Source organism: Polyodon spathula, chromosome 12 (genome assembly GCF_017654505.1).
Source record: "Polyodon spathula isolate WHYD16114869_AA chromosome 12, ASM1765450v1, whole genome shotgun sequence".
Classification (NCBI taxonomy): Eukaryota; Metazoa; Chordata; class Actinopteri; order Acipenseriformes; family Polyodontidae; genus Polyodon; species Polyodon spathula.
The window spans coordinates 33,649,208-33,671,694 of NC_054545.1; the positions used below are offsets into that span (position 1 = coordinate 33,649,208).

Here is a 22,487-nt window from a genome sequence, read left to right on the forward strand (position 1 = left end):
TATCCTCCTGCAGGATGACAGCATTACAGGCCGTACAGGGACGGGACCCAGACATGGGCCTGACTTTGTGCATAGCACCAAAGCACTGATCGCACTGCGTTAAACACTGGAAGCATTAACTTAGTGTAAAAATCACTAGCGTTGCAGCAGTAATACTGCGCATCGTGGGCTGAGTACCGTGGACACCTTGTGCACCGCGTACCACTCTGTACTTAAGGAATATGCTAGGGGAGCAGCAGCTACGCGACAAGCTCAACGTGCAGCTTGTGCACTGCTTGCACCGTGCGTTCCAAGAGCTGTGCGCACTGAGTACCATACACTACGTACACTGCGTACAGTGTCACACTCTGCGTAATCGCACTACTTGGTAGAGGTACTAGCACGTGTACACCAGGTGCACTGTGCGTACCGAGCACCACGTACACCGAGTACTGAGGGCACTAAATGCACCACATACTGTGTAGCATTATTGTGCACTACCGTAGAGGCACTGGACAGCTTTTAGCACGAATGCAAGGGAAATACAACCGACTCGAATTGACTCGAGAAGATCTTTTCCGTCAAACGCTCAGCTCAACACAGAGGTCTTACCGTACCATCTTGAGAGGGAAAAAGAGGAGGATCTTCCTGTGAGTGACGGTTTTATTCCTTCAGTAGGCGGGACCGAGTTCATCATCACAGGGAGGGGCCTTTCAGCAACTCTGGTATAGACAGCTCAGTGATACCTACCCAAAGGGCATGAATATCCCATACCTATCTGGTGGTGGTAGTCTTCGAATTGAAAGGGAACCAGTCAGTTGCGTTGTGGGTGTTAGAAGTTAATAGTTTGTACGCAGACCAAGTATATTAGATTAGTGACATCATGCCTATGCTATAGCAGGGACAGGTCCGGTCAGTCCAAGTCTTATCATTTACCATGTTTGGAAATGTGTAATTCATAGAATTAAACAGCAGCCAGGTTGAAGAGTAATACATTTTTCATGTTACCTATTAAACCTGGAGTTGAATGGCCCTCCATGAACGGCACTCAATTTTAATAAATTGTGACAACTGGCTTCAAATCGGGTGTAACTTTAAGAATTTCTAACATTCTCAATATTACCTGTAGATTGAGCAGTAATATTTATTTATTTATTTATTTATTTTTAAATGATGGCGATAATTGTTTTGAGAATTGGATTTTCCTGAGATTAATGTTCGTGGCTGACAAATGGAAGGGAAATAAATGATGTGTAGAATCAGTTTTATTTCCACTTCAATCAATCCTGAGTGTAATATGACTATTGAAAATGGGCAGACACAAAGTAGTGTGCACCAAATAACAATAAAATATATTATAATTGTTGAATGTATTTAATCAATCTGTAATAAACACTGGCGTTTTCTGCAAATGTAACCATCCCATCTACAGCATTCTATCATACAAATATCAAGTCTTACAGGCTGTTATAATTTACCAGTGACCTGCAAAAACAATGTTACACTATTTTGCTGTACACAGTAGTACATTGTTGTCTACATCTGCACACCACTGCCGTCAAATTAACTGAAATGTGAAACCTGACACCTTGCTGGGCTGCACATGTGTAATCACGTTGTCTAGAAGACGTGTCTTGCGAGACACATCTGTCCATGTCAACGTTGCTTTAGTCATGCACATAGTCAACGTAGAGGTCGTGTCTCCTGCATGAATTCTTACTGCAGTGTAAGGAAACTATACCAATTGCTATGTTAATAAGTTTTCATGTATTCTTTCCAATATTCAAAAGTTCCCCACATATAGCTTAAACATTTATCATTCGACACAACAAATGCGGCACCTGGTTTTAAACAAAAATCTGATAATGATCCATTACCTGATGTCCTGGGAGATAGCTCAGGTATGGAGGTCTGTCTTCAGGAGAGGATTCAGGCAGATTTTTCTCACTCACACTCTCAAGTGCCTGTCTTATATATCTTACCTAACTGCATGTGTGTGATGCTGACCTAGAGTGTGAACTCTACTTACACTCAGTTTTCCTAACAATATCTAAACACTAGCAATTTTTTTGGCATGAATTATAATTTTGTTTCAGGCACAGAACATATACAAGGTGAAATGAATCCCAGTTTATCAAGTCTTTATTCCGGGGTCGAACACCTCTCTCTGTTGACAGCTGCATGCCTTGCAGCTCTGCTCAGCATGGTTCTTTTCTCAAGCATGCTCACAATATTTGCATAACCTTCATTGGCCCCTACAACACCTAAACTTTCATGAGATAAACCTTTCAGTTAATGACACAGGCTGAGGCGTCTCACCAATATTCAGTCTTCTCAGAGATGGCACAGATTCAGCAAGTTAACACAAGTAGAAAATAGCCACAGTAATTAAATTGACTGTAGCTTTATTGTGGTGCAAAATGCTCACATTTACATCAGCCGTGCATTTACATGACAGACACCGTAGAGACAAATGACATGGGCATAGAAACATTTTATGCAAAACTTCAGATTTGATATTCAGTCCAAAGCTTGACAGCATATAATTAGCTATTCATTTTTTTATGGTCCAGTGCAATGATTATCTGACTTCCTTATTATCTGCTACATAGCACAACACAAATTATATTTAATGGATAAACAGTGTTTTAAAACCACCCCTTTCAACCCTAAGCTCTGATTAAATTACTTTCCACAGTGGAGCTGTCCCATATTATGTATTATTGCTCTTAAGCCTAGAGTCCTGCCCCACTTAACACTTGAAAGTGTGACAGAACGTAAGAGAGCTATATGGTCAGACTCTTGAAGCACAGAGGACAGAGAAGAGGAGCTTGGAACCTTATTCATAATAAATCGCTGTCAGAATTACATGTCAGTAATGTAAAATATATTCAAGATAGAACCTTTGGTGGTACATTTATACAGTACATTAAGAGCTTTCTAGGCTTTGCCTCTATGATTTTAGCTTATGTAAAATTCAGTTATGTAATTCAAACACAATGAAGTCTACCACCCAAATTCAGTGTGTTCGGGTTTCTGCTTTGGCCACACCCAAAACAGATGAAAAAGGGTAAAAAAAAAAAAAAAAGGCATGGGAGAGTAGAATTCATGTTCATCTGCTGCCAGATGTTTACAGCAAATGTGTGCTAACATCAGCTCAGATCCTCCCAAATCAACTTTCCTATGACACAAAGGAGGCGTAAGATATTATTTGGTTATGCATATCAATGAGCAGACATACATCATTGCGGGTCATTTGCGTTTGTGTAAATACAGGATGAGGAGCAGCAACCAAGCACTCCCCAAGCACCTTAACCACTCGTCTCTACAAGCAGCTACTTTCCAGTTACACTCTCCATGACACATGCAGCTTATTATGTCACTTCCTCCTAATAACTGTGCTGCTCAGCCCAGATTCCAAGCAAACAGAATGATTTTAAACCACGTGCAACACAAACTTAGTGGCTGATATAAAAGGGCATCAGTGCCTACATAACTTAGTTAACAAATGCTCTGTGTGGGACCTGTCATGTACTCTGCCAGCATTACTCCAGCTATGAATGAGTTTCTATGTAACAGCAGGCAAATAAAAAAAAAAAAAAAAAAAAAAGGATTTTCCAGGAAAAGCATACACTAGAGCACAAATAAAAGTCTTGATAAATTAAAGATTAAAGGATTTCAAGGAAATAGTCAGTCTTTCCAGATCACCTGTGCTTTATGTCCCCTTCATAGTAATTCATGTGTACCCTAGGCATGCCCTGCAGTTTGCTTCTAATATCCAGGTTTTTGCAGTTGCTGATTCATTTCATGCTGTCTTTTGACTTGCATGAACATTACTTTGCTCGCTCGCTGTTGAGAGTCACCGATAAGACTCCTCCAGAGACAGAGATTGTGCTGTGCAGATGTGAAGCTGGAAAAGCTAATTGACCAATCAATCTGTCATTCAGTTTGACATTACTATCTTCCATTTCACACCGTCTCTTTTTAAACTGTGTTGCTGGAAGATGGTAGGCTGTTCCTTGTTAGAGTCTGTTTTCTCTCTCTGCTGCATAAAAACCAATGTCAGACAACACACAGCAAAATGTCCCCTTTTTTATGGTTGCACTTACAGGACTAGCATATAGCAAAACAACAGGTAACCTGTCCGTATATGTCATCAGGTAGCATAAATAAATCTTCCTGTGCACAGTCCATTACAATATTAATTGTTTTATTCATGCATGCATGTTAACTCTAAAGAGATGTATCTGCCTTCATTATAACTTGGCACACAGTTGCTCACTGAATTGTTGATAAACGCAAGTGTCTTTGGTATTGTTTAGGGTTTTTAAAAGCATGGTACTTACCTATCTGAGTTTACACTCTCAGGAGTTCATTAATCTAGCTGTTCCAAAGGTTTGAACATGTTTGGGGAATTGTCCAGAGATGACAAAGAGATGGAGATGGGATACCTTTTATTGGACTGACTAAACAATAATAAATAATACTTTATCATTGCTTGCCGCTTGAAACACAGGTTGTCGGTGAGTCTGTTTGTATATTTTCTGGTAACAGCTTTGATTATACAACAATACTTTTGATTACGAAGACGATAACTTGATTCTTGTATAAAATCTGGAAATATAAATGCGATGCAGTCAATATTAACCAAGGCACTATATCTATCCTTCTACTCTTCTACTCTTATCATAAAGAATTAGCATAGTATGCTGGCAAATGCATATAGTTGCAATACCTTTACCTATTTACTAACGTGTTTAAGGTCTTTAAGGTCTCTATACTATAGTACAATGTATTTTCCTCTCCATAATAAGCCTCCTAGAACTCATGAGTTCAGCTGAGGGCTTGAGACAGAAAATGTTTTGAATGTGGAGCTGCACATATTCACTGCTTGGTTTGTAAATAAGGGTCCCAAGTGTTCGGCTCTGTTTCCTTGAATAGCAGTAACACAGCATTAACATTTCATACTCTATTCCAGTGCTAATGTGTGCCTGAATTACTGGAAGCCCTCTCCCTCCTGGGATGGACAGGTTCAGATGAAAAATCTATGGTTCATATATTTTCTAAATGGCAACACTCTTCAAAGTAGAAGGCACCATTAAAGAAACACCTGTGCCATTATGTTCTGCCAACAAACGCCATGTAGACGTCAGAGTCTTTAATAGAATGCCTCAGAATCTGAAACTGATTTACCATGCTGCAAGTCAAGGGACAGAACGGCAGTTTTTATTTATTTGTTCCAATTCAGTTTCCATGCTGTATGTGTACTGCGGAGGATTTTTAACAGTTTAAAATGGGTTTGTCTAGGGACAGCAAAAACCTTTTAAGTGTGGTTATACTGTTCATTGCCAATATTTTAATTATGACATTTGTGTATTTTTTGTTTTTGCTTCAACTGTTCAGGCTCTGAAATCCCTCTGCTTTCTATAGCCAATGCTACAGTACCGGTATTAAGGGGAAATAATATTGACGGTACTACAGAACATGTTTTCACAAGGGAAATTTCCAACTCGCTTTTTGGCTGAGTATTTCAGCTGGCTAATTATACAGCCATTTTCAGTGATTTTCTTGCACTCCAGGACATCTGCATCTTTCAGCTAATTAATTATCAAGCCAAGCTATTAAAAGTTTTCCAAATGAGTTATTGAAGCACAACAGTATTGGATGTTTTCCTAATAAATCTTTGCACATTCCTATTCCACATATAGGCTATACAAAGGTTGTACCTGTCTGTCTGTACCGGGAGTGCTGAACCTATCCGTGATTTAAAGTATTCATACCTTTACATAGACGTTATAATGAATTGTCATCTCATCCCAGTGTCTTGAATGGAAAGGTAAGGGCTGGATGCAAACTGAAAACCTCACGGTTCAAAGACAAATGACTTACCATTCAACTAAACAGCAAGTACTGTAGTTGAGAGGTAAGTACAGGTCTTATGCTGATGTCAGCATTATGAACTCATCAGCTGCTAGGAGGAGATCCATTACAATGTCCAGTGGTTTGATTTTGCATATATGCAAAATCAAACCACTGTGCAGAAATTTCTATGTTTATTTTACTAAAGTTTTAAAGATAACATCCATCCTAAAAATAAATAAATAAAAATAAACCGTTATTCCACACAAGATGTACATTAATTCAAAATCCAAATAGAATGCAAGGAATAGCAGAATTTCACAATGATTGCTTTGTTGTTGCTGGGTTCTTTTTGTGTTTTCTTGTGCAGATGTTGATATCTTCATTCATACTCGTTCATTGTATTCGTCTTGTGTTAAGACCCATGTTGGGGCAGCAAGTACCTTACCTGTCAAAAGGACTAACTGGCCAGATCAAGGTTGTAGTCTGGCGGGCACTGTGTCTATTGTCCTTCGGGACAGGTCTGTTGTATGACATTAATGATCTGCCTCTGTGATAAATTTACACAGTTACCTCCTTCATGTGCTCTTAGAGGCTGGCAAATATTTTGTTCAGTTTTGCAAACTTTAATTCTATACTCTTTAATTCTATACTTCGTTTTCTTCCTTCATGTTTGAAATCACCATATGTGTACACTGAGAGCACAGTGAAAATTGCAATGCTCAGTTCTTTCTACCCATTCAAATACGAATGGGGTTATTAAGACAATATAAAAGTGCTGCCAATATGTGGGCCTGTAAAATCCCTTTTGGCTCCTCTGAAACAAACAACATCAATTTGAGCAACTCAATACATAGCAGGAGCAATGCAAGCTGCAGTGAAGCTTGGCTAATATATGATACCAATCAGAGCCAGGCATAATTCCAACTAATAGATCATCCTTGGCCAGCCAAACAAGATCACTTTACTTTCTTAGAGTTCATGTCCTGTCCTTCTTCAAGGTTATGTTTCCGAAAGATCTGTAAATTCCATCTCTCTTTCCAGTCTGAGCAAAAAATATAATCGCAGCAAAGTTCAACTCAGGATATTGTTTTTGTTGGGTCCGTGCTGAGGCATTAGAACTCTCCATTTTTCTCCAGATCTTCCAGCTGTTCCACTTTCATATCATCATGTTATAAAACTTCACAAGGGAATGGTAAAGAAGAGACTGAAAATCAACAACACCACTCAAGCTAATGTATCAGCCCGTCTGGCTTCAAATAACAATCAATAGTCTTACTTTCCATAGGCCAGTTCTTTAAACGAAGACATAGAAATTATACTATTAAGTGGTTTAGTCATAACGCATTATTTATTATACTGACATTATGCATGTAGTTTGAACTGAAATGGAAAAATAAATAAAAGCTTTTAACATTTTTGAATGGCAATTTGTGTTCTGGCATTTAAAAGACTGTACTTTTGCAGACATTAAAGATGGAATTCGGGGGCTTCTGAGTGGCGCATCCAGTAAAAGTGTTCTGTGTGAGTGCAGGATGCGCTCTATAGCCTGGATATCACCGGTTCGAGTTTGGACTATTCCACAGCCGACCACGGATGGGAGTTCCCAGGAGGTGGTGCTCAATTGGCTGAGCATCGCTTGGGGTGGGGGTGGGAGTTGGGAGTTGGGGGTGGGGGGTGTCTCGTAGATCCTTGTCTGACCCTTGTAGTCTGGCTGGGCTCCTGCGGGCTTGCCTGTTAGCTGCCCGGGAGCTATGTTGTCCTCCCACGCTGTAGCTCCTGGGTGGCTGCATGGTGAATCTGCAGTGTGTAAAGAAGCGGTCGGCTGATTGCACACGCTTCGGAGGACAGCGTGTGTTCATCTTCACCGCTCCTGAGTCAGCGCAGGGGTGGTAGTGGTGAGCTGAGCCTAAATAATAATTGGCCATTTCAAATTGGGAGAAAATAAAAAAATAATTGGCAGTGACTACATTTAAAAAAAAAAAAGATGGATTTCTTTAGCCTCTCATCATAATATTCAATATTTGGCTGGCTCACTTTATTCCAGTAGAAAATCCAAATGAAAACATACAGCAGCATGAATATAGAAAATCACAACTGAGTTTATTAGAATATTGCTGAGTGCTTTCACTTTTTAAACTAGCTTTAATTTAGTACACTACAAACAGTTATCATGCTGCAGGATGACTGCTCAAAACTAAAATATGCAGTATCTCAGACAGCAGAGACTAGCTTTTCCATCTCATTAGCAAAGGTATTGCAACTCTGCTATCACGCCAAAGGCAGTGGAATACAGTTATAACCCTACTGCTCTGTTCATTTACCATGACTTCATCTGCAATTCAACACTGAAGACAGCAGGGAGGAGGCAACTCAAAAGCTATAACTGAGAGGAAATGGGAATATACTGCATATACAGTGCTGTACTATCCAAGCTTATCCACTCCGCAATAGATAAGAGCAGCTGCCCACAAGTGGCGTACTGGCATCTTTGACCTTGAGTAGGAGAAAAATCAGCTTGTATATTCTCCATGCCTATTTTTATCTAGTGATTATATGTCTATGCAATTAGAAGCCCATGTAAAATGTCACTCCATAAATCCAAAAGATTTAGTTATGGTAACTACATAATATATTATGGTGGAATAAATACAGTGTTCCTATTTGACAGGGTCACAGGGGTATGTTGGAGGGGTAACAGCTTGAAGTCCACTAAAAATCAGCTCCAAGTGGGAGACACAAGAAGTCAGTGAGACTTTTTACTGTCTGACAAGTTATGGGTCACTAGTTCCTTTTCAGTTTAATTTTTGAAGACAGCATTACTCCAGCCCACACTCCAGAAAAATCCTGCATGTTTGATTTAGAGGGGTGCTGAAGCCTGAAAGCATTTTGGATTCATTGAGGTCTCTCTTTTGTAAGCTAGCCATACAGTGTAATGATGAGCGCTCAGTCCCTGGAGAGCGCTGCATTGCAGCTCACACAGCTCAATGGACTGGGGCTGGGGCTGAGGGACTTCAAGTCCAAACTTGTCCAGATAAATGCAAATCAAGCTTTGCAGCAGTTGAAAATGCATTGTGTCATGATAAGAAAAGCACCCTCTTTATAACACCATAACAGTAGCTTACACACAGTAGGCTGCTGTATTACTCTATGTTTACAAAATATGTCTTTAGAACGTCTTTTTCAGTTTTTAAAATTTGTTTGGTAATAAACTGTATTTTTCTCATTTAAATTAATTCATGTGGCATTATTTCCCCATCCAATCAACAACCAAAGTCAAACACAGGTGCAAATATGAGACAAAGCCTTTCCTGTAACCTTTTACTGGCAAACCTTAAAGTTCTTTTGTAAGCCTTTGCAAGATTTGTCTCATTAATATTATTATTATTATTATTATTATTATTATTATTATTATTATTATTATTATTATTATTATTATTTTTGCTATTTCACTAAGGGCTGCTTACCTTTAGGCTACTATATATTAATGCCACTGTATTGAATTGTATGTTTAAGCTCTTACTTCTCTGCTTGGGAGAATTTTGACATCCTTACTCATCGGGTTCCCATGCATGAATTATTGCATACAGGACCAGCGGAATCAAACTAAGTAATGAATCTAAATGTGGCTCTACAAGAGAAACAACCATGTTGCACCAACCAAATCATAAAAAAAAGGGTTTCAAAATGGTTGCAGTGTAAGTAGGGTACCAGAAGTAACGTCTACCCTGAGACATGCCAAGTGATTTAGTAACAGAAGAACAGAAAAGCATTCAGATTTACATATCAAAACCCTGCAGCCAAAAAACTTGACTTTATAAACACTGTTGCCTTTCAGCCAGCTAGCAAAACATCTGGGCTTCTTAAAAAACATAAAATCATTTAAAAAAATAAATAAAAAAAAAACACTAAAGGAACCCATTGCTACGATTTTTGACTAGCTTTAATACTGTTTTCCATAGCTATGTGTACCCTATACAGTATTATGGAGGCCAACAAGGAGTGCAAAAATAACCATGATCTTTGATTCTTTAGACTATATTACCAGTCCTTGTTATTATTATTATTATTATTATTATTATTATTATTATTATTATTATTATTATTATTATTATTAATCAGTATGGAGAGTGAGTGAAAATCCATGCGGCACATGATGACATGTGTGCCCTCAGGGCCTGAACGGGCATGTGCAGTGTTGTATGTCCCTGTGCAGTCCCTGACTCTGCAACCCACAGTGATCTCAATGATCACTATACTGAAACAAGACATTTTAGCTTTTAGAGCCAGTAACGGCAAAGGCTACCACAGAGTGTCCCTGGAGAACAAACTATAGGAACGAAGGAAGACAGATTCCAATCCATGTAACTCGCAAGGGTCTAAACATGACATTATCTCTCCTATAAGACAGCAGAACAGCTTCCACCTGATTTGTCAAGAGAAAGGAACTGACTGGAGAACTTAGACCTACCAGACACTGTATCCCTTACGTATCCATAATGCACCCCATTGCTGTTTTGTAAATCCTTGCCATACAGCAATTTCTACTGTGCAAGAACCAATATACATTTGTATTGCTGAATTTGATATGTGACCAAGGTTGATGTCACATTTGCCTATGATTGAGCATGTTTTACCTTTGCTCTTCACAGTACTGTTATATACTTTTAAAAAGTCTGTTACCAAAAAACCCTTCTTATGGACCTAGATCATTATTACAACCGTCTGGCATGCCTAAAACAGATACTAGCACTCCAACAGCTTTATTTTATATAACAAATTATTTATTATTGATATCTGATTCTGAAAACTTGCCTATTCTCATTTTGTCAGACCTTGGTGGTGCTTTCGATAAAAAGTTAATCACAGTTACTGTGCTGGCTTATGTGGGTTTTTTTTTTTTTTTTGTTCAGAGAAATAAATGGTATTTTGTGCCTTAAGGCTGACATTGCTTCTTCAAATGTTAAAGGAGTCTGTGGGACTCCCTAAGGTTCAGTCCTATTGTTGTTTACAGTGTGCTTGCTTCTTATGGGTCACATCACCTTTATGATTGAGGTTTCCACTGCTATGCAAATTACACCAAAATGCATCTCTCTGTAAATCTGATTCTGTTTGCTTTGCTGGTCAACCTGCTTGTCAGTTGCAAAACAAACAAACAAACAAAACAAAACAAAAAAAAACATTTCATTTGAATTCTGACAAGAGAGAGAAAGACTAGATATTAGATCAAACTGGTATGGGTAAAAATCATATCTGAGTTCTAAAAAAGTCACTAGGAAGTAATGACAGCAACAGGATATTATAAACAAATGGAATCTTAAAAAAAAATTATACTCGCGATTCTAGCTATACTAGTTATTCGTTTGACAATTTGATCTAGTATCGGAAGCACCTGAAATACGGCAAGCTTGATGTTAACGAGAATTGATCTAAGGTTAAAATGAGTTCCCTGTCAGAACCTTAATTTATTTTTAACAACACTTTTTTCATGATCAAACCATTTATTCAGTGTGTTCTAAAAATAAGGGGGTGGGGGGGGGCATATATTTATTTCAATCCTTTCACAATTTCACAACGGTGTTCTATGATTCTCTCTGTCAGGTTTCATTACTTGACCTCTGTATCTGTGAGACCTGTCAGTGGTCCAAAACCAAGCAACTGCATTGAATAAATAATTTCTCCTCCAAGGTGCTATAGATGGGAGCGTGCTGTACCAGTGCAACTGAGACTGGCTTTGCTGTTCCCAGCTGGCATAAACTTTCCATCATCTGCTATTAGATGTAATCTGCTAGTGTTGATCGCATTCACTTTGGTACAGTTTTAAGTAATTCAGTAGCTCTGTCTCTTTTTCCACAGCAAAGTACTGCATTTTTTAAGTACACACTACAGTTTGAAAATGCGTCTGAAAACCCACAGTAATAAAGCTAAATGGACCAGACTTAACCCCATTTTCCATTCAATAACTACATTGAGAAACAGTAGGGAATTGAATAGCCAAACTACATTAGATTAAGAAAACTTTCCGTATTCTTTCTAACTATAGATTCTTATTTAAACATTCAGTGCCTGTGTGATTAAATTCACATTAGCATTTTAAGAAATATCATTTTTCAATGTAAGTAGAAATGGTACAGTAATTGTATTCTAAAAAACAATTGTTAGATGTTATCTGGGATTGAATCTCAAGGGTATCTTAATTTAAACATGAAAATATGTTTTCAATTACTATAGTGTTGAAAGCAGTTGATTTTCTACCCAAGTCAAAATATTAATGTTGGCATCAGCAGCCTGGCAGTTTCTAGAGTTTCACAAGATCAGGTATGGCTGCATGAAACAAGTGGAGTTACTCTGCAGATTTACGTGAATTCTTCAGCCAATATGATGTTCTATGTTCTAGTATGACTAGTATACATGTATTAAAAGCAGCATATTAAAGTAGTGTGATATAGTTAATGAAATATTAATTTGTTAACCATAATGTGGTCACACTTTAATCTATTAATCCATATTTACTATAGTTTAGCAAAAACGAATAATTGCTAAATTTGATCCTAAATTTGCTCTTGGATATACAGTTACAGAATGGGGTGAAAAATTCAGCACAACTTTTTTAAACAGTGACTTGAAACTTTTCTTGGTATAGTTAGTGGAAAGGGCTATGCTGTATTTATTTTTACTTTTCTGTAACTCCAGCCATATGCATTGACAATGTTAAGAGTTAGAGTTGAACCAGTCATCAGAGCCGGCACTTTCCTGCTCTAGCTAATTTAGTTGTCATTAAAGGTCATTACAGCTGTGACGGCTTCCATATATATTTACACTCATATAGGAATTTCTTTGGTTTGTAGTGACGTGTTTCATTATACATCTTTCAAAATATATTCAATAATAACCACAATGTAACTACTCATATGTCAGCAGCATGGACGTGAAATGTGGAGCTGATGCAGGTCGGTAACTTGACCACACAAGTGAACTTTAAAACACATGTGAATATTTTCCTGGCAATAATACTGATTGGCTTTGGGGTTATCATGTATGTGACATTGATAAGCACAGTTCACTTGCAATAGTTTTGTGATTCACTCTTTTTTTTTTTTTCCTATGGTCTGCTATTGATTACTTCCTTAAGGTGTTTATACATACAAAAAGCAACTGGTACATGTTGATCAATATTTTTTTTTAAAAGTTGATAAATGGTTTTATGTATGTTTTTGGGTTGGAGCTTATAAATGATTTGAGTGTAAGTGAATTTAAGTGTATTTATTTAAGTGTATTTTGTATTGATCTCTGAGTTGGAGCTTAAAAATGATTTCATTTGTGCCGCTCTATTCCCCATATTATATTATTTTGTTTATCAGAATGTAGAATTGTCTATTGGGATTAAAAGAGAAATCGATAAGGAGAAACTATGATTCTAGACTGATTTAGTCATTACTGGATGGTCAGTTTCATTGAAATATGGCTTTATTCCAAAGTCATTGAAGCGCTTCCTTTAAAATGTTTTAAGTTTTTAGTAGAATATCTGTGTAGACGTACTGTATGGGTAATGGCCATTCCTGCCTTTTATAACCTGTTCTCACTATATTTCTTCAAATGAATGCCCTCCAGGTATCAATTCACTGGCTCATACGATTAAACTGTAATGTTTAATTTACATTTTAAGCCCAAAGCGGCTGCTCCTAAAACCCTTCCTTTTTTTGCCCCCACCTTTTTTTGCCCCCACAAAAACGTCCTGAGCGGAGTCATTATTTTAAACTGCAATGGAGGAGCGGCATTACAGTGGTCTTCTGAGCTTCTGTTGGCAAAGTGGATATTTCAACAACCCATTTCGTTCTTGGCATTTGTCACACAATGATAAATTAGTGTTGGTGTAAATTGTATGTGGGAATGGGTTTATTGTGTGTCGTTTTGGAGTTTATTTGTTTGATTGAATTATTGTTTACAGACGTGCGCTCGATTGAGACTTGCTACCTGCTAGGCTTGGTTGAGGGAAAGGGCAGCAAGTGATTGGCTGTGCTGGTCCTAAATCAGCAAATGGGCGGGTCTTGACCGAGTGTCCATCTGTCAGTTTAAAAAGTTTGTTGTATTGTGTTTTATTTAGCATTTTTGTACAGCTTGCTGTGTTAGTCCTCTGTGCGTTACCATCGCTGGTAACGTCACATGACCACCTTTATTTACTTTCTGTTCGTTTATTAATAAATCCTGCGCGCCTGTGGCGGAGTTTCAACTCCACCTCCATTGTGTCTCTCTGTATTGCTTAAACAGGGGCTACCCACACACGTGACACGAGCAAGACCCTGTCACACTGCTCCTTAGGTATAGCTTAGTCGTTTTATTTAGACAAGAAAACATAGGCTGCAGACAGATTTAGCTATACTACAGAATCTGAAGCTATTTTTCACAACACCAACTAGGAGCAGCTTGCTCATCCATCAAGAGACCTTTTAGACACTGAGTGATATAAACAAATGCAGGGCTACTCTGCATGGGCAAGTAAAGGCTTTAGATCAAATAGGTCTTCGGTCCCTAATTTTACCCTGTACTGGGGTAAAGATGTTTGCTTGCTGCATTTAGGTGATTAGATGTATTTCTCAAAGTTGGTATTCAGTAGTGCCAATGTGCTTGGAAGGAGTTCAGTTAAACTTTTTTTAAAACAATGTGTTTTTACCACCTTACTCGGTCCAAATACATTGTTTTTGTTTTAACCTGTAAATTTGAGATACAATTTTGTCCAAATATTTATTTTGGGGAAGGATACCTGCTGACAAAAACATTAAAAAAATAACCACTCTATATATCTTGGACCAGATGTTGAATGGTTAGCCCCTTTGTAATCAAAGGAATATTTCACTCTTTGATCTCCTTGACTCTGACTTTTGGTGAACTTCTCATCCTTACTTAGGACTTATTTAGCTGCATAACATCCTGAAATCATGACTCTTATTTCTCAGAATAGCCTATTTCAATAGACATGCAGTACATTCTATTAAGTATTATGTCCAACCCCATTCTTTGTCTCTAACCGCTAAGCTTTCCATGCTTTGGAATGTAGAACTAGATGTATCATTTTTGTGTCCTTTACATGCATCGATATTTGTATTTAAAAATATCATAGCTTTAGATTAGTATATACACTGTATGGTATATTATATAGTATTTTAAGGAAGTGTTCCAGTAAACTGCTCCATCTTTGTGACTTAAGATTTAAGACTGTACTTACATCTTTGTGATTTAAGATCTTCTTGTTAGTTATAATACTTTAAATATACTGTCTCATAGGTAGCATTGCTTCAATAGTTACTGTATGACTCACTGTATTGGTGATGCACACATGTAACTTTATCTTTGTTTGAAAACATAGTTTTGCTTTATTTGCAGAGGTTTAAAAATAAACAAACCTGCAACAAGAATAGCCTGCAATAGCCTGAAGAGAACCAATTATGGCTGAATAGATTTCACAAGCCAAGGGGATAATGATAAACATTAGATGTTAAAGGGTCTGCTTTGTGTCTTTTTATTGCCATGGGTATTCCTGCAATGAAAGTGCTCCACTTAATATCAATTTAAGTCTCAGAAAAAAGCAATTCTGTATCGTTGTCTTGCATAATATTCAATGCCTTCAAATTATGCAAAAAATGGAAAAGGAATATAAATAAAAAAATATAAAAAGCCTCTTGAAAAAAGCAGATATGTGTTAAGGAGGTTTGAGAAATTATAAAGCAATAGGTTTTTTAAATGAGGAAAAATGAACTGTACATCATTAGAAGGAAAACATTAAATGTACTTCAAATGTAAAAGTTAACTGTACAATAATGCAGAACAAGCACAACAGATATAGTAAAGCAAAGCATACCTGACATCTGAAAAATACATATTAAAAGAAGTTTGCACGCCACACTAAAATATTATGTTTTCTAGTACAGTGTTTCAGATATATGTTACTGCAAGTCAAAACGTGATTAGAAAACTCCTTATTAGGGTAAGTTACAACCATAGCGCTGTCTGCTATGCTTGTGAAGTAGACCAACTAAATCTCTATATTATTCAGTGCAGTCAACTACTGGATATAATGAAAGCCTGTATCAAAGATGCAACCTTTTTGTTATTTTTTATTTGATTCTTCATATTTTGTGTATAGTTTGTGGTTATTGTGCATTATGTTCATACACTGCCTCATGGCTGCATCTCTAATTAAAAACACTAAATGATGCTGTGAGCAGAATAAAGGACGATCAAGTGTTAGCCTTTTAAAACCCACAACTAATTACTGCCAATTATTGTTGGACTAGAAAACAACAACAACAACAACAACAAAACATACTGCTAAGTATCTGAATGTAATTCCTAAACTGTGTCTTTAAGTGAATCCAGTGTGGCTCTCCTCTTGTGTAATTTATATTGGTGTCAGGACAAACAAAGAACAGTGCATTCCAAACACATTGTATATAACAAATATATCAGAGAAAAAGGTATTGATCAAATGAAACCCAGTGATGCAGGCAAACTTTATAGTTGCATACATAGGGAAATAGTGCAGTAGACATTGTAGGAAACACTAATCTAACTGGGGTGCAGCTATTCTTCTCTCTCTCTGGTATCTTGTGTGTGAGACTGCATGTGGCATGCTGCTCTTTATGTCACTTTATATTAGGGTTTGATTGAGTTAAGTGCCTGATAACATTTCCAACAAGCTTCATATTCTATTGCAGTAAGTGATGCAAGAACATTCTCAGGTGATACAGCTATGATCATCATAGAGCAATCTCGCTGGTAATAGATATGCAAACTGCTCTGTTGGATAATAAACTCATCAGTTGCAAGGTGATGTGTGTTTAACATAAAATAAAAGTGGAGTTACGTGATATGGAGAAACAAGGTACTATGGACGTTAAAGATCACATGGCTCTCTTTTGAATCAAGGACCTGGCTTCATTCCTATGCAGATAAGATCCCCACCACTACCTTTGATTGTTTTTGTTATAGGATTGATTACAGAAAAAAGGGATGAATGCCAGGAAGAGAATAAAAACAGGCCTAAAGCAAACAGTAGAAAGACAACAGGAAGCAGGTCTTGTTCAGAAATAGATCCCACTATGAAGGGATTTTGGTTTGTATTTCTGCACGTTAATTTCAACATCAGAAAGAAGACGTGTAAAAACAATTATTGAGCTTTGAAGGCAAAAACTTCATAAAAATTATATTACATTCAAGGGATTTGTCTTGTTTAAAGGACTTTAAAATGTAATTTTTTTTTTCATATATATCAACACAACTCTGCAAATAGTTTAACTTTAAATCCTGTAATGCCTATATTACTATATTATAACCTTGTAAAAATGTAAAGCTGCATCTTACTTTTAAAGCATTTAAAGCAATGCACACATTGCCACCCGGTGACTGAATGTTGCAAGTGCAGCAAGATAAAAAAAAGAAATCTGAATTTTGTATATACTCCAGTAGTAATACAAAAAAAGCAGGAAGAAACATTGCATGTCATGCTCTATCTGTAGAACACTCCCTGTAAAATAAATGTAAAGCACTTTTCTCTTGCACTTATTTTTCAATGTTTGTAGAGAAGACAAGTCGCCATGTAGCTGTAAATAAGTGAACAGATGTGATTTCTTCTCCATCCCTTTGGTGACTGAAGATTATTTCCAAAGGTATTTTCTGTCTTGCAATTATTTATTTAGCTGCCAGTAAACACTGCCACAAAATTAGTTTGTTAGCCAAACAGGCTACTGCCAACAATATTTGATAAAAAAGCACTCTTTTAAACAAGAAATTAAGACATGTTTTATATGTGTTTGCCTTTATTAATTGCATTGTCAGTTGTCTTTTTTTTTCTCAGCTGTTGCTTTTAATTTTTCACATGAGACTAACCTGAGACCTGAGGTTTCAGTGGAGCGGGAAAGACCCCACATTAGTTTTTAATGACACTATCATAAAATTTCCCACATATTGCGATTATAGTATAGCAGAAGGTTATAAATGATGTATACTGCTTGGGTACTGTGCAGAGTATATAAAACAGGTGTGAACAGCAGTTACCTACAGTATGAAGATGTTGTTCCCAGAGTACAATGGGAATCACAATTACAAATGAGAGAGTCTTAGTAAAACTGCATGAATAAATACGACATCATTCACTGTGTGACACAATTCCATTCTGCATGGCTACCGTACTGTACTGTTGTTGAACTGTAGCTGGGGGAAAGCTTTGTCTATCTGTTCTGAGATTTCTGAAGTTTATAGCCACTCTTGAAACAGGCATTTCCTATCCTATACATGCAATCAGGCATGCAGCTATCAAAATAATACAGGAGTCTTATCTTGAATCCTGTTGAATGAACACACTAAAAAAAAAAAAAAAAAAAAAAAGTTAATTTAAAAACAAAACAAAACAAAAAACTTTTGTAGTAACCCACATCAAGTAATAATTTCGAGGTCTTCAAACCCTGGTCTTTTGGTTATTTCACATTTTAAACGGTTTAGTTTCTATGTATTGTTCATCCTAAAATACCGTGCTTTGCGTTTGCCAGCTCCTTTATTGACAAGTGCATGCAAAGTGTGTTGTGTATACTGAAAAAGAAAACGAACAAGATTACAGGATACTGCAGTTTTAATATCTGATACCTATCCACTGAGATCCCTCATCTTACCTTTATTGACAAGTAGCTTGTGGGAGAAAGCTTGAGACAATCATTACGTTTATATATAGTTGTGAGCATTTTATTTAATACAAATGAACATGCTGTTATATGCTGGCAGATCTAAGTTTATTAAAGTGGGACACTCACTGAGATTTTCAATGACAGGAACACACTCAAGAGACTCTGTTAGATATTTCATTTTTTAAACTCTTTTCTACAATTACAATTGTGGTGTCATTTATGCAAGATTATTTATAATAAGTTAATAGACCCTGTCTATTCTGAAATACGACCCTCTTCTACTGTAGATCAGGTGGTGATCTCAGTTCTTTCCTCATCTTAAACCATTAGAGACAGTATGTATTGACTTGCAGGTAAATGTGCCACTGAGAGGAAATGTAAAACTAATTTCTGCCTTTTCTTTTCTTTCAGGTGGTCCTTCCCAGTGGACATCCCCTCACTGTGATTGCTGCTGCACAACCAACAAGGTCGACCCTGAAGGGGAGAGTGGAACGTCCTTCAATGAACTCTCCACCTCCAGCTCCGAGAGCCAATCCGAGGCGAGCTCTCCACAGGAAACAGTCATCTGCGGGCCGGTAAGCCGCCAGCCCAACATCCAGACTCTCGACCGGCCCCTAAAGAAAGGCCCCGTGCAGCAGCTGCAGCAATCTGAGCTGCGTCGGAAGAGCGACCTGCTGAGGACTCTGACCAGCAGCTCTCGCGAATCCAACATCAGCAAAAAAAAACCCACCAAGGAAAAGCTGACCATAGAGGAAGAGCTGGAGAAATGCATTGAGGATTTTCACAAAATCAAAATTCCAGACAGATTCCCGGACAGAAAATACATGTGGCAGTCTGACCTCCTTAGGAAATATCGTCTTTAAAACTAATAATAATAATAATAATAAAAAAAAAAAAAAAATACAGTTTATGTATATATATATATATATATATATATATATATATATATATATATATATATATATATATATATATATATATATATACACACTACCGGGCAAAAGTCTTAGAACACCCCCATTTATCCAGTTTTTATTGAAATTTAAGCAGCTCAAGTCCAGTGAATAACCTGAAATGGTACAAAGGTAAGCAGTAAACTGCCAGAGGTTAAAAAAAAAAAAGTTTAGGTTACCAAAAACTGAAAAATAATGTACATTTCAGAGTTATACAAAAAGGCCTTTTACAGGGAACAAGTAATGAGTTAACAACGTACAGCTGTTCTGCAGCAATGGAAGTAAATTAAGCCTTGAAAGTTGATGCTAACAATTCCTACAGGTGTCCCAACTTTTGCTGATTACTTACAAACCCTCTGTCTGTATAAAAGCAGTGTTGGAACAGACTGTGTTGCTACACCCTCTTAAGCATAATTTGGACAGTATTGTACTGCAGGAAGTAGTATATTGCTATCATAATGGCGAGAAAAAGGCAATTAACAAAGGAAGACAGACAGGCCATTATAACCCTTAAAAGTGTAGGTCCTTCCTTTAGAGAAATTGCTAAGAAAGCCAAGTTAAACAAAACGATTCCATGATTTCTTTTTTATATCAAATTGTTTATTTGTCCTATGCTTTAATTTCAGAGTACATTGAGACATTAAACTGCGTAAATTGCAATAAAAACTGGGAAAATGGAGGTGTTCTAAAACTTTTGACCGGTAGTGTATATATAAAAATAAAAAGAACATACAGTATATAAGTATATGTATACATGACACTGCCTCAGACACAGTTATATTCTTAGTAATATTTCACTGTGGATATGAAATGCTTCAATAGAAACTGCATTGTTCATCTTGAAATTACACACGTCTGGCTTTCATTCATCAGCTTTCTTTAATACAAGTATGTGTAGCGCTAAAGGGCACAGTATATGTGTGTGAATTTACTGGAGGCTTCCACATCCCCTTCCTTTATTGCTAATTTATAACTTCATGGGGTTTTATACACCCCCTCTCACTCCTCTTTTACTGCATGCCAATAGCGCAAATAAATAATTGACAGTTCAGATGCCACAGTGGTCTGTGATAAATGTATACCCTCTATAAATAATTCATCTTGTCCCAACCATGCACTTTCTAAAAATATGAGCTGCTTATGTGAAATTTCTGGCTGCTTCATGTTCACTATTTTTGTAGAATGACGAAGAGTAGTTTGTAACACTGAAAATGTAAGTCATTTGTGTATTTCCTCTCTGGCATGGAGAAAACCTCATTTAGACCTTGCGAACGAGCCTCTGTCACGTTCCTCTCAAATGTTTCAAAGGCAGGAATAGACTCATAACCCAGCCATGCGCTGTCCATGTCATATTATACAGTTGTGTCCATGAGTGTTGACACCATGTGGTTTGAGATAGTCATCGAATGCTGTAGCTGCCTGGAGGCATTGTGACAAGCGAATGAAAAAGCAATTCACTTAAAATGACATAATAACAACACATAATAGTTTTGTACCACATGTCCAAAATATAATTTAACAATAATACATTTATTAAAGTTGGTTACACTTTCCTTTGTATTTTATTCTTAACAAATGTGTCAAACGTGTGTTATAGAAGAGTTATTATCTTTAATAATTAATACAATATTTCTAGATTGTATAAAACCACTTATAACGGATACCTAAACAAAAAATCTTTTATTGTTTTTTTTTTGTAAGTACTGACACCCATTAACCTTTATTAAAATTTGATATGACCACATTTTCACTCTTTCACAGTTTCAACAGCTCAATAGCCTACGCTATGAACCAACCTTGATGCTTCCACCCCAGTTTCAAAAACATTGAATCCAAAACTGTTATTGCAGACAACATATGGGGATAATATTCATCCATAACTATAAAACACTGAAGGGTAGACTACAAAAATAAAATTAATAATGTAAATAATCCTTGACGAGATTAATAATGTAAATAATCCTTGACGAGCATCATTGAGAAAGACTTCTAGGGGATCAATATAAAACTGAATGGGATGGCGATACTTATGGGCACAACTTGTATCAGAGTTTATGACTAAATGAAAACAGCCCACAGCTGAAAATCCTACAGATACCTTATGAAAAGCTTACTGGCTAGAGCTCCAGGGTGCAGAGAAGAAGGGCTTATGATTGACTTTCCAGCTATCCATTGCAAGAGGACCTTTCTCTGATCACAGACCTAGTATAAAGGTGACGAGGCTGGGTATGACAGAGGCCATGCCACCCTCATCAAAGGAAGCTCTTTAAAACTGCATACACACATAAGCCTGCCAGAGCTTAGGTAGGACTTTAACATAGTACTATTATTTCACATAATACTGTAACCCATATGGGTTAGCTTTAGACCCGGCTAGAGCGAACGTTTATTCTTCCTCTACAGAAGAATGAAAGCACTTTAATACACTGCTTATAGAGATCCCTAGGAGTGAGGTCAAGAGGTAGCTGAGCTCAATTATAGTGGCCACAAGTGCAGAGTTTCTGAATTGGTGAATGGTGTTAACAAGCTTGAACTCTAGTGCTCCCTCCTCTGGTCTGGTCTGCACATCAAAAAACAAAGAAAGTGAAATGCTGAAGTGAATTCTCAAATTCTGAAATGACAATGGAGCGCTTTATTTGTGTTACAGATGTATACAAATCAGGTAAGGTGAAGGTATGCAGCTGGCAGAGGCTTTAAATTAACGGAAACAGAACAAGAAAACCAGGCCTAATCATAATGTACTGGAAATCTTTAAGACGAGATTTACTTACGGCTGTTTCTTGTTTCATAAAACTGCTGGAGCCTCAACAGCTGCAGCTGCTACAAACAGATACAAGGCCTCCCTTTCAAACAGGGGCTACTGTGTTTAAGTTTGAATGCGTCCTGTTAAAATTATAAACCATAAAACCAACTGCAGCAAAACAGCATAAAGAATCACACAAATTGCATTAAACTTTTGCCAGCACTAAACTAGTCATGTGATTCAATTTGATTCATTTTTAGTTGCCCAAAACACTGTTGT

At 37.1% G+C, this 22,487-nt stretch overlaps 1 protein-coding gene across 1 annotated transcript in view; it reads left to right on the forward strand.

Moving 5' to 3' along the window:
* The window catches only part of LOC121324981 (BTB/POZ domain-containing protein KCTD16-like), a 43,441-nt gene extending 24,066 nt beyond the window's left edge, over positions 1–19,375 (forward strand). Inside the window, exon 2 of the mRNA XM_041267241.1 lies at positions 18,924–19,375. Coding sequence (XP_041123175.1) covers positions 18,924–19,375 — 452 coding nt within the window. The remainder of the gene's footprint in view (positions 1–18,923) is intronic.
* The last annotated feature ends 3,112 nt before the right edge of the window (positions 19,376–22,487 follow it).